At 48.9% G+C, this 12,500-nt stretch overlaps 1 protein-coding gene across 15 annotated transcripts in view; it reads left to right on the forward strand.

Moving 5' to 3' along the window:
* Positions 1-12,500, forward strand: part of macf1a (microtubule actin crosslinking factor 1a) — a 198,338-nt gene that overhangs the window by 157,985 nt on the left and 27,853 nt on the right. For all 15 annotated transcript variants that reach the window (XM_062530273.1, XM_062530276.1, XM_062530275.1 and 12 more), the window contains 11 exons: positions 4,647-4,808; positions 5,170-5,340; positions 5,796-5,962; positions 6,597-6,756; positions 7,282-7,608; positions 8,398-8,482; positions 8,912-9,138; positions 9,697-9,903; positions 10,222-10,449; positions 10,869-11,087; positions 11,462-11,665. In XM_062530273.1, the coding sequence (XP_062386257.1) occupies positions 4,647-4,808; positions 5,170-5,340; positions 5,796-5,962; positions 6,597-6,756; positions 7,282-7,608; positions 8,398-8,482; positions 8,912-9,138; positions 9,697-9,903; positions 10,222-10,449; positions 10,869-11,087; positions 11,462-11,665 (2,157 nt within the window). The remainder of the gene's footprint in view (positions 1-4,646; positions 4,809-5,169; positions 5,341-5,795; positions 5,963-6,596; positions 6,757-7,281; positions 7,609-8,397; positions 8,483-8,911; positions 9,139-9,696; positions 9,904-10,221; positions 10,450-10,868; positions 11,088-11,461; positions 11,666-12,500) is intronic.

Below are 12,500 nucleotides of genomic sequence, written 5' to 3' on the forward strand. Positions count from 1 at the left end.
GATGAAAACTGAGAGGCTGTCCACAGGAAACACCTGTGTATCAGGGGCAGGACCGAGAGAGGGGAGAGGGGAGAGGGGAGAGACCCCCATAAACCATGATAAGCAGGCAGGAGTGTTTAATATAACCATAGGAAATAAATCCCCTCCTCCATGTTGCTGGAAGGAGCATGAGTAATCCTGGTCCACGTCATCCCGAGTGATGTGTTGTTTTTGGTCGGAGCCATCCAAAAATGTTGCACCGTCCCAACATTTAGGTCACGCTCAGAAAATAGTTCTCCCTCTCCCTGTGGACCGAGGGGAGAGGAAAGGAGAGTTTGCGGGGGGAGCGCAGAGAGAGAGAGAGGAAAAGAGTTCGAGGTGAGGGGAATGGCAGGAAGAGAGAGAAGCAGAGAGAGAGAGAGAGAGAGAGAGAGAGAGAGAAGGAGGGCGGGGGAGCTGCTGGGCTGGGAGAAGTTTCAAAGGTTGAGGAAGAATGCTTGTGGCCATGCTCTTATTGATCCGAAAGAGATCAAACCGGTCTGATCGCCCTCCAAACATCAGCTCCCCCGTTTGCTCTCCCTCGCTCTGCTCTTCTCCTCTTTTGTTGCCTCCCTTCTTTCTTTGTCTTTCTTCTGTCTACAGTATGTGTGATGTGTTCTGTCTTATGTTCATATTGGTCTTTCTCTCCGCACACCTCCTTCTTTCACTTACCACTTGCTTTCTTTTATTACTGAGTAATTGTATTTTTGCAAAGAAGACTGGATTAAAAAAAAATGATACTCTGGGGAAATTGAATGACAAAATTCTTCAGTACAATATTAATTTGTTGTATCTTGAGTGATGAAAAGCTGTTCCAGCCCAACACACCAACCATGGCACTGAATAGGGAGGGAAAGTTCAACATGTTCACCATACAAAGATATGGAGCATCCTATCTCTCAGACTGGAGGGATCTGGGTCTGCTTTGTTGCCTCGAGGCCTGCACAGCTTGAATCCATTGAGGGAACAGGGTAGTATTAGGGGAGCCAGTTACACAGCACTAAATCAAACTCCTTGAGGCTTTCACGGAGGACAGTTTGCATTTTGGAATGCTCAGACTCCTCCTAACCTTAACCCGGTTTAAGATGCCCTGGAATGTCCTAGATTTACACAAATCGTCTCAGAACGATCAAATATTCAGTTGAGGTTATTGCTGCTAAACGGGGTGCTTCCAACCACGTAATGGTTTATTAACACGGTGCACCATGGACTGTGATTTTTTTAATAATGCTTTCAGTTACGATATTGAAAGAGATGGTGATTAGTTTGCCCGGCTTGTGTGTGCATTTATTATAGTGATTTGTATGAACTTGCATCTATTAGACTCATTTCGATGAACATACCCCTTTAATGTATTTTGCTAGCATGAGACCGGGTTGTTCCTCGTACTTTAGAATTGTCTGCATAATGTCCAACTTTTGAGTGGGAGTGTGCATTTGGCAAAAGGTCTCTTCTCAGATTGAGTTTATGCTCAATCATGCGCTGCCTCTTGGGTATATCAATTGGATGATTTCCAGCCACAGGAATTAAGAATTAGGATTTTGATTGTGTCTGAGTGATGCTTTGGAGCGCTTTTCTGCTTTTCTGCCCTCTTACCCCCGGCCCACTCACGAACACACACACAAAACACACAGTGTCGTCCAGATGTACGTTATTTGTACTTCTTAGTAGGTAGTCACAAGCATACAATCAGTGTGGTTTCGGTGAAATGCTGCCAGTTGGCGAGGTCTGGCCCAGAGTCTAAAGGCGGCAACAACCGCCTCAGAATTCTTCTCCAAGTTTGGACAGATCAACAGATTGAATTTATGTAACTCTGCATGGGCAGGATTTTTTTTTTTTTTACCCACTCTGCAACTGAATTGTGGGTAGGAGAGAGAGAGAGCGAGCCAGCCAGTGTGCAACTGTGGTTTTCGGCTGAAAGAAAGGGAAAGAAGGGGAGAAAAACGAGCGAGGAATGAGGAGTAATTCTGAGGTTTGGAGGAGGACGACGACCAGACAATCCAGGAGAGATATGGGCAGAGACGGAAAGCTATGAGATAGAGGGAGACAGACAATAACAAGGAGACTGACGTGTGACGGGGAGTGGTGCTTGTGACAACAGAGGACAGGGAGGAGTGACAGAAAAGGAGAAAGAGAGAGGGAATGAGAGAGAGAGAGACAGAGGAGAGAGGGAGGGAGAGTGACAAAGGGATCTGCAGCATGTGTGAGTTGGGTCAGGCAATGGGTCTGGTCCAGGGTGCTGGAGAAGAATGAGAAACATTCCAGATATTTTCCAGAGCACCCTCTCCCTCTCTCCTTCCCTCCCTCTCTCTTTCTCTCTCTCTCTCTCTCTCACTCCCTCTCTCAGCCTCTAACCGCTCTGGGCTGGCTTCGCCGAGTAGGAGGGGAAAGAGAGGGAACGTGAAAGGAGAAGAGGAGAGTGGGCCTTTCACAGGAAGTGAGGGAGCAGGGTGACACGGAGAAAGACCTGAAAGGCAGACACATGGAAACACTTTGGGTTTGATGGCTGTGCTCACAAAGCTAAACCAATGGACAGCCATGCCAACTTTACCCTGGTCTAGAAATGGCTCCCAATCATGATTGTTAATGTTGTATTTTCCTCCAAATCTGGAATCTATATAAAAAAAATCTGTGATTGGCTTTCTATGTGAAGAGAAGAGTGACTACTGTATTACTCTCAAACCATAGGTAATGGCAAGTATGAAGGTGAAAAATGAAAGCATACATACACCAAATGTGAGTTAGTACGACAGTGAGATGCTAGAAAAGTGAGATTATATTGTATTATATTATATTTTATGGCCAAATAATGGGTCCAAAGGTAGACTGCACAGTGAGTCAGAGTAAAGCCTTTGAGGAACAGAATTAAGGACAACTGGAGAGGAAGTATATATTCCAGTAGTGGCGTGATGGGGAGCGATAGGGAGTGAAGCGGATATCAGAGGATGTTTGTGCGGAGAGGGAAAATGTGAGCCACGGCTGGAGAGCGAGCAGGAGGAAGGTAGGAGCAGGAATAAGAGGCAGGATTTGGACAGACAAAGAGGGTCAGGGGACAGCAGTACAAAGATGTCCGCACACTGACCGCACACTCAGAGAGACGGACAGAGGCACAAACACATGCTGCTCACACACACACACACACACACACACACACACACACACACACACACACATACTGTAGACACACACACACACACACACACACACTCAGGGAGAGGGTGGAGCAGGTCACGGCTGTGGCTCATTGTTGTTGAGTCCGACAGACTTCCTCTTCAGGCAGGAATGACGCCCATTCACCACAAGGCAGCTGTACCTAAACACACACAAACACGCACGCACACACACACACACACACACACACACACACACACACACACACACACACACACACACACACACACACACTCACTCTCGCACACTCATACAAACACGCACACACATACTGTACACTACACACACAAGCATCGCATGGTGATTGCAGGTCTAATGATAAACTGGTAAATGGTTGTGTGGGTTGTGGACCGAGTGCAAACTGGGCTCATAAATGCGTTGGCAACGGCAGCAGTCAGACACCTGAGTGTTCAAACAGGCCTTTTGGATATGTAAACAGATGGCCTGTAAACACCAGCACGCCTTGTGCACACCATGCCTTATAGCAGCCACCGTATCGCCCAGCGCTGCTCATAACTGACCCAAAAAGCACTCTCTCTTTCTTTCTTTCTCTCTTTCTTTCTTTCTTTCTTTATGTCTTTCTGTCTTTGTTTTTCTTTCTCTCTTTCTTTCTACTGTATCTCTTTCTTCCAAAAAGCACTCTCTCTTTCTTTCTTTCTCTCTTTCTTTCTTTCTTTCTTTCTTTATGTCTTTCTGTCTTTGTTTTTCTTTCTCTCTTTCTTTCTACTGTATCTCTTTCTTTTTCTGTCTTTTTTTCTCTCTCTAGTTTCTCTCTTTCTCTCATTTTCATTCTTTCATTCTCTTTCATTCAGCCCCATCCCCCCACCTCTCTCTCTCTCTCTCTCTGAAAGAATTGTATTCCCTTGTCTCCCGAGGTCTGTCAGCACCGGTATGGGGGTTGTGGGTTGTTTGGCCAGGGCTCCTCTCAGATGTGCCCGGAGCAAACCTGGTTGGTTTGTGGTTTTCCCTGCTAACAGTCAACACATACACACACACACACGCTCTCAAGCTGTGTCTAATTTCAGCCGGCAAAGGCGACTTGCCCCAGCGCGTAGCCCTCTCACACACACTCGAGTATCAGATGCCACCATTATTGTCCTGGCCCCCTTCCCAAAAGCTCTTCTCTTCCCTCACACTGTGCGGTTGTGTGGTTGTGTGTATAGCCGGGGGCTTCCTGAGAGTGGCCCATCGTGGTGTAGTTGAATTTGCGGCCCACAAGATTACAACCAGTTTCTGTGCTCCTTGATTCGCAAGAGTTGCAAGCCGTGCAGAATGTCTGTGTAATTGTGCTATCCCGCAGGACAGTCAATGGCTTCTCTAAATCAACTCGTTTGTTTTTCTCTCTCTCTCCCTCCTTCCATCCTCTTCTCCATCCTTTGTCTCCTCTCTCTCTCTCTCTCTCTTCCTCCATTCATCCCCCTCTTCCTCTCTATGCCCTCACCCTTTCTCCTGGTCAGGCTCTGGAACGGGAGCAGGTGGACAGCATCCAGCCCAAGCTCCAGCATGTGAATGCGGTCGGTCAGGGTCTTATCCAGAGCGCGGCCAAACACACTGACACGCAGGCACTAGAGCATGACCTGGAGACGACCAACCTGCGCTGGAACTCGCTCAACAAAAGGGTCAGTGCGCACACACACACACACACACACACACACACACACACACACACACACACACACAGAGCTTCAGAACTCTATCTGTTACACAAATACACTATTTGCAGTCATGCATCAACTCATACACTAGCCCACACACACACACAGACACACAGCTTCAGAACTCTACCTGTTACACAAATACACATACTTTTAGCATATCACTTACTCATATACATACTCCACCCACACGTTTTTTAAATATCTGTCTTTTATTAGACACGTTGAACATTTTGTCTGAATTCGAGATATTCAAGATATGATTTCACCTTATTTGCCAGGTGTGAGGGGGTAGTATTGTTTCAATTTGTGTGCATTCTTGCAGGTGGCTGAGCGCATCGCCCAGCTCCAAGAAGCGCTGTTGCATTGTGGGAAGTTCCAGGATGCACTTGAGCCTCTGCTGAGCTGGCTCAGTGACACGGAGGAGCTCATAGCCAATCAGAAGCCTCCGTCGGCCGAGTACCGGGTGGTCAAGGCACAGATCCAGGAGCAGAAAGTGAGTTATGCTTCAATAACAACACATGAATACCATGCCGTATTTATGTCATATTTATGTGGTGCATTGATAGCGTGGCTTGTAGTATTTATGGCGGTGTGAACTACAGCAGAGATCACAGCTCAGCCACTCTAGCCACTGGGCCTCAAAGACTGGCCAGTCTACTGGCAGAGAGAGAAAAGAGTGGTTCACCAACCTGTGCAAGCACACCGACACTAGATCCACGCACACACACACACACACACACACGTAACGCACACACACTGTTATTTAAAAACACATTAGAATTCAAAGGGGCAGCTCCAGGCCTTTTGTTTTTTGTTTAAACACAAACACACGCTGCTGCCTGAACTGAGAGCGAATGGATAACCGGTGATTAGCGAGTCCCAGTCTTCCATCAGTCAGAATGCTTGCGGCTGAGCCCTCTCTCCCCCCTCCCATCTTCCCTCGGCCAGCTCCTGCAGCGTCTCCTTGACGACCGGCGGGGCACCGTGGAGATGATCCGGGCGGAGGGCGCGCGCATCGCCGTCACGGCCGAGACGCAGGACCGAGACAAGATCGAGAAACAGCTGGAGAGTCTGGGCCAGAGGTGGTGCGACCTGTTGGAGAAGGCCAGCGCCAGGTACACACACGCACACGCACACACACACACACACACACACACACACACACACACACACACACACACACACACTAACACACGCGCACGCGCACGCGCACGCGCACACGCACACGCACACGCACACGCACACGCACACGCACTACACACACACACACACACACCACACACACACACACCACACACACGCACACGCACGCGCACGCACACGCACATGCACACGCACACACCCACACGCACACACACACACACACACACACACACACACACACAAGCACTATGTTTTTTTCATACACTGTGTGTACACTATACATTAATCAACACACACACACAGTTTCTCTCATACTCAGCACATTATGAATTATTAATCCTCCACACGTCCACACACAACACATCCATCAATCTTGCATGCACTCTTTGTACACAACACATGAATCAACACACACACACACACACACACACACACACACACACACACACAGACCGAATGCAGAGACCAAATTTCCCTCACAGGATCAAAAGAGTATACATACATACACACACACACACATACATACACAAACACACAAACACACACACAAACATCTACTGACTGACTGACTCCTCTGTCTGTCTGTCTGTCTGTGTGTGTGTGTAGGCAGAGGCAGCTGGAGGAGTTGCAGGTGCTGGCTCTGCAGTTCCATGAGGCCGTGGAGCCTCTCGGGGAGTGGCTTAGTGCCACAGAGCGACGCCTCACCACAGCCGAGCCAATGGGAACACAGACCTCCAAAATCACCCAGCAGATCGCTCGGCACAAGGTACACACACACACACACACACACACACACACACAGTATCACCATAGCCAATGAGGCTATGAGGGGACACACACACACACACACACAGGAGGTGTTTGAACAAATCGGTCAGAGGCTATAAATGGGAGGGAATTGGACCCCCCCACACCTATAGGCCCAAACATCATTATATCTCATCATTTTGTTTTACGTTTGTCCTATAGTTTTTAAATCTATGTTTTAAATTCAAATTTAGTTCTACTTTTTCATTTGGTCATTGTTGTGTAAAATCCTTTGTTCTGAGTCATAGCATTGGACCAAACCAATGAAGTTCTCTTTAGTTTCTTTTAGACCTTTCTGTTTGTTGCATGTGTGGTGGTTTTCACTATTATGATTTATCATCACTTTGTCTTTATGATTTCTCATCCGCATGATTTGTTCATGAATTGTTTTGCTTTTTTGTTGCCGTCTTTTCTTTTTTCCTTTGTTCTCTCCATCTCACCTTATAATTTCTCCTCCACACTGGTCTCGGGGGGCTGCTCCCAGGCGCTCAAAGAGGAAATTACATCACGGGGGGTGGAGGTGCAACACCTGGAGTCTGTGGGCCAATCGCTGACCCCGCTGAGCAGCCCCGCAGACCGCGATTGGCTGCGGGAGCGCGTGGGGGCGGTGCGCACTGGCCACAGCGAGCTGCTCGAGCGCTGCTTGCGGCGAGAGGCTATGCTGGAGCAGGCGCTGGCCAACGCCCAGCTGTTTGGCGAGGACGAGGTGGAGGTGCTCAACTGGCTGGCCGAGGTGGCGCAGAGGCTGGCCGAGGTGTCGGTCCAGAGCTACCTGCCCGACCAGCTAGCCCAGCAGCACAAACACACACTGGTACGCCCACGCAGCCGCGTAGACATCACACACACACACACACACACACACACACACACACACACACACACACTGGTACGCCATGCAGCCGCGTAGACAGCACACACACACACACACACACACTGGTATGCCACGCAGGCACTCAGACAGCACACACACACATGCACAAACACACACACACTGGTACGCCACGCAGCCGCGTAGACATCACACACACACACACACACACTGGTATGCCACGAAGGCACTCAGACAGCACACACACACATGCACAAACACACACACACTGGTACGCCACGCAGCCGCGTAGACAGCACACACACACACACACACACACACAAACACACACACGCACTGGTACGCCACGCAGCCGCGTAGACAGCACACACACACACACACACACACAGGTACGCCACGCCACGCCACGCAGCCACGTAGACAGCACACACACACACACATACACACACACACACACATACACTGGTACGCCACTCAGACAGCACACACACACACACACAAGCACACACTGGTACGCCATGAAGCCACGTAGGCAGCACACACACACACACACACACACACACACACACACAGTCACAGGGAAAGTGTGCAGAGATAAACACACTTGGAGAATGAGAGGGACTGAACCATTATTGTTCTCTAAGTGATGTCACTTGAGGAAATATTTTTGTAAGCTTTAAATAAATGGGACGGTGAGTCAGTTGTCAGTAAGCTTGGTCATTCCAGAGCTCTTTTAGACCGTAACTTGACCACCGTTACTCCCCCTCTCAGTCCCTGAATGAGGAGATCGTCAGTAGGAAGAAGACCGTTGACCAGGCCATCAAGAATGGACAGGCCCTACTGAAGCAGACTACAGGTGAGAGAACCTGACAAATGCACCACTCAGCACATGGCGTGCCTGATGTGAAAGAGCTGTCTTGTTTTTCTTTCCCCTGAAACTTCATCAAATATGCAGTATGTGTTTACAGTGAAATATCAAACATGACATGTGGTTGTGTTGTTTATTCGCCCCCTTGACTGGAGGAAATGTTTTTATGCTTGTGGACACAATCTGCTTTTAAAAAAACAACTCACCTGGGGGGGGGGGGGGGTTGGCCATGTGACGTGATATATGATATGAAGAAAGATGGCTCCGTTCAGTAAGTTGTGCTGACTTCGGCATCTTCCCTCGCTCTTCCCCTCCCTCTCGCTCTTCCCCTCCCTCGCTCTTCCCCTCCCTCACTCTTCCCATCCCTCGCTCTTCCCCTCCCTCGCTCTTCCCATCCCTCGCTCCCCCCCCCCCCAGGCGAGGAGGTGCTGTTGATCCAGGAGAAGCTGGACGGCATCAAGAGCCGCTACGCCGAGATGACGGCGGGGAGCAGCAAGGCGCTCCGCACCCTGGAGCAGGCGCTGCAGCTGGCCACGCGATTCGCTAGCGCCCACGAGGACATCAACCAATGGCTGGACACCGTGGAGACCGAGCTCAACAACATGGAGCCGGACAACACGCCGGCCTATCAGGACAGGCAGAAGGTAGGAGCAGGACACTCTGGGGCATTCCTGTAGGATATAGACAACTCACAAAAAGTTAGGGATATCTGGCTTATTTATGGAAAATGTCAAAGGTTCGAGCTACAGTGGTATTATATTATGAAAGAAGGGTATTTAAGAAGAAGCATGCAATGGTAGAATTGATGTTGTATATTTAAGTACAGTAGAAGCATACAATGGTGTTTTCCTCACCTCAAACAATTTATTGAAATGAAGGCCCAACAAATTTCACCTTAAAGACGTTTTGCGAGTAGTGTATGATATGAAGACATCTGAAATTGTTCACTGCAACTGCAGTTTTAAAGACAGAGATGTGTGCACATGTGTGTGTGCGCCAGGGATGGAAATTAGCACCAGCCACCAGCCAAATGCTGGTAAAATGGTAGATTTCAGACACAAAGTCATATTTTAACATTGAGTGGCTGGTTAATTTGACCAGAAATCTGCTATTGGCTGATAGATTATCACATTTTCAAATTTTAATTTCCACCCCTGGTGTGTGCGTGTGTGTTTGTACTCATGCACGTTCATGTGACGCAGGAGCTGAAGTGTGTGGGCGCTGAGAAACGCCTGGTCCTGGACACGGTCAACGAGGTGGGCAGCGCCCTGCTGGACCTGGTGCCCTGGAGGGCCCGGGAGGGGCTGGACCGCCTGGTGGCCGACGCTAACCAGCGCTACCGCCAGGCCGACGAGACCATCGCCCAGAGAGTGCAGCAGGTTCAAGCTGCCATCCAGAGGTCACAGCAGGTACTGCGCTCACTACTCACCAACACCGACCCCACTCGGCACGTCATGAAAATAGCACTGGCTCTGGTTTATCGGTTTATCTGTTTATAGTAGCTGCTGTCTTCATTCTTGTCTTGACATGAGCGTGGAGCCATTATGAGTAGCCTGTCTAATGTTACATGATGACATTCATTCAGGTCAGGCTATAAACATGGAGGAATATTTTGGTTTGTTCTAAATATACGAGCGGTTGTTATTGTGTGCCAATGGCAATACCTTGCACTGAAAATGTCCAGAAGCAAACACTGACCTCTTCCTGTCGTGCCCCGTTGTGTCCAGTACGAGGAGGCCATCGACGCCGAGCTGACCTGGCTTGGGGAGACGGAGCGTAAACTGGTGTCTTTAGGACCCCTCAGCCTGGAGCCCGACGTGACGGTGGCCCAGATGCAGGTCCAGAGGGCCTTCAACATCGACATCATCCGCCACAAAGACACCATCGACCAGCTGATCAACTCCCGAGAGGAGATCCTGGAGACCTGCAGCGACCAGCAGAAGGACACGCTGAACGTGAGGAGGGGGGGGGGGGTGGGGGGGTGGGGGAGTGTAGTGGGAGGGCTCTAACGCAATTAAAGTCCGACATTAGAGATTTAATTCTGTAGCGAGGGGCTCTAACAGAATTAAAGGCAGACAATAGAGATTCAACAGGGCAAATTGAGTACAAGGACAACTAGATTGATTCTCTTATGATTTAATTGTTTGAAAAGGAGGGTTTGATACACAGGCGTAGCCATTACTTTTCCATTCATTCTCACCCCAAAATATGGTTATGGTTATGGCTATTTGGCAGACGCCTTTGTCCAAAGTGAATAAAGTGATGCAGAAATATTTCTAATAAGTAAGCATTAGAAATATCACATTTCAAGCATTTTTTGATCCGTCACTAAATGATATGCTGTTATTTACCCCCAACACACACACATACTCAGGTGAAGACCGACTCGCTGAGTGCGCGGTACGAGGCGGTGAGCCAGAGTCACTCGGAGCGGTTCTCTGCACTGGAGCAGGCCCAGGTTCTGGTGGCCCGGTTCTGGGAGACCCATGAGGAGCTGGACCCCTGGCTGGGTGAGACTGAGGCCATGATCAGCCAGCTGCCCCCTCCAGCCATCGACACCGAGGCCCTGCGTCAACAACAGGACCAGATGAGGGTCAGTACCACCTGCAATCTCTCCGGCTATTACTGACTTTGTCAACATGCTAAAGCTACTTTGGAAAAGATGACTCCTGAAGCCAGTTTTATTTGTCTGTTAAATGTAATTCCGTAATTTCCTGACTATTAGCCGTGGCTCATACTGTAAATTGATTTTGCTAAATTTCTTCAGCGATGATGTTAATACACGGCGGCAGTTGATATGATATTAATATGTTTTTATGTCTTTTAACTTGCATTAAACACTGTCCTGCGGCTTATACACAATGCGGCTAACACACAGGAAATTACTGTGTATATTTTCATAAATCAAACTCTTATTTTTCCCTCCTGTGTGTCTTTTCCTCTCTCTCTCTCTCCGTCCATCTCCAGCTGCTGAGGGAGTCCATCGCGGAGCACAAGCCCCACATCGACAAGCTGCTGAAGATCGGCCCGCAGCTGGCGCAGCTGAGCGCCCAGGAGGGGGCGGCAGTGAGGCAGCGCTACACCAGCGCAGAGCAGCGCTACCAGGCCATCAAGGCGGAGGTCAAGGGTCGCGCCGGCGCCCTGGACGAGGCCGTGTCCCAGTCCACTCAGGTCGGTCATCGCGCCTCCACACTCCACCTGCACGCCTGCCCTGCGTGCCACTGCTGTTGGTACTAATGCCGTATACTGTGTATGCCCACGACGGGAACGTCTTTTAGTTGTTTGGGTATTTCATGCCAGCTACTCCAGACCTTGCTGAATCTGAATGTTCAGATTCTTCTTATCCAAATCTCAACTAGTCTTCTAAATGTGGATTTCTTGTTTTTGGAAGGTTGTGTTTGTGTAGCTAATATATACTAAGAGGAAGACATTTGTCATCATATTCTTTACTTGTTTTTTGGAAGGAATTAAAAGTAAATTCAAACGTTTTAAAAAGCTTTGGTGCTACATTTCGGCTATTTTAGGTTTTGTGTGCTTGGCCCATCCATCGTTTTCATTATGCTAGTCATCTACTGTTATCACCACTACATTGTGCTAGTCATTGACTGGGTTACTCACTATAAAGCTGTGATGTTGTTAAAGCACCATAAACATTTTGTGCTAATCATAGTGAAGACTGAGTGTGACTGAGGCTCGTTTGCATGCTGTTGATCTAACACACTGTTGTTTCTCCATCCCCACCCCCCCTAACTCCGACATGGTTCCCCCCTCCTTTGTGTTCTGATCTACTTTTAATCCCCAATGCCCTTCCCAAAAAACACCATCCTATTCCCCTCTCCTCTCCATCACCAACCACCTACACCTCCACCCCCACCTGCATCCATCCTGCCCTCCATTTCCCCTCTGTTCCCCTCATCCATCCATCTATCCATCCATCCATCCATCCATCCGTCCCATGTGCCCGTGTGTGTTCCACCTCTCCACTGGATGTGTGTGTGTTTGTGTG

Source organism: Sardina pilchardus, chromosome 24, assembly GCF_963854185.1.
Source record: "Sardina pilchardus chromosome 24, fSarPil1.1, whole genome shotgun sequence".
Classification (NCBI taxonomy): domain Eukaryota; kingdom Metazoa; phylum Chordata; class Actinopteri; order Clupeiformes; family Clupeidae; genus Sardina; species Sardina pilchardus.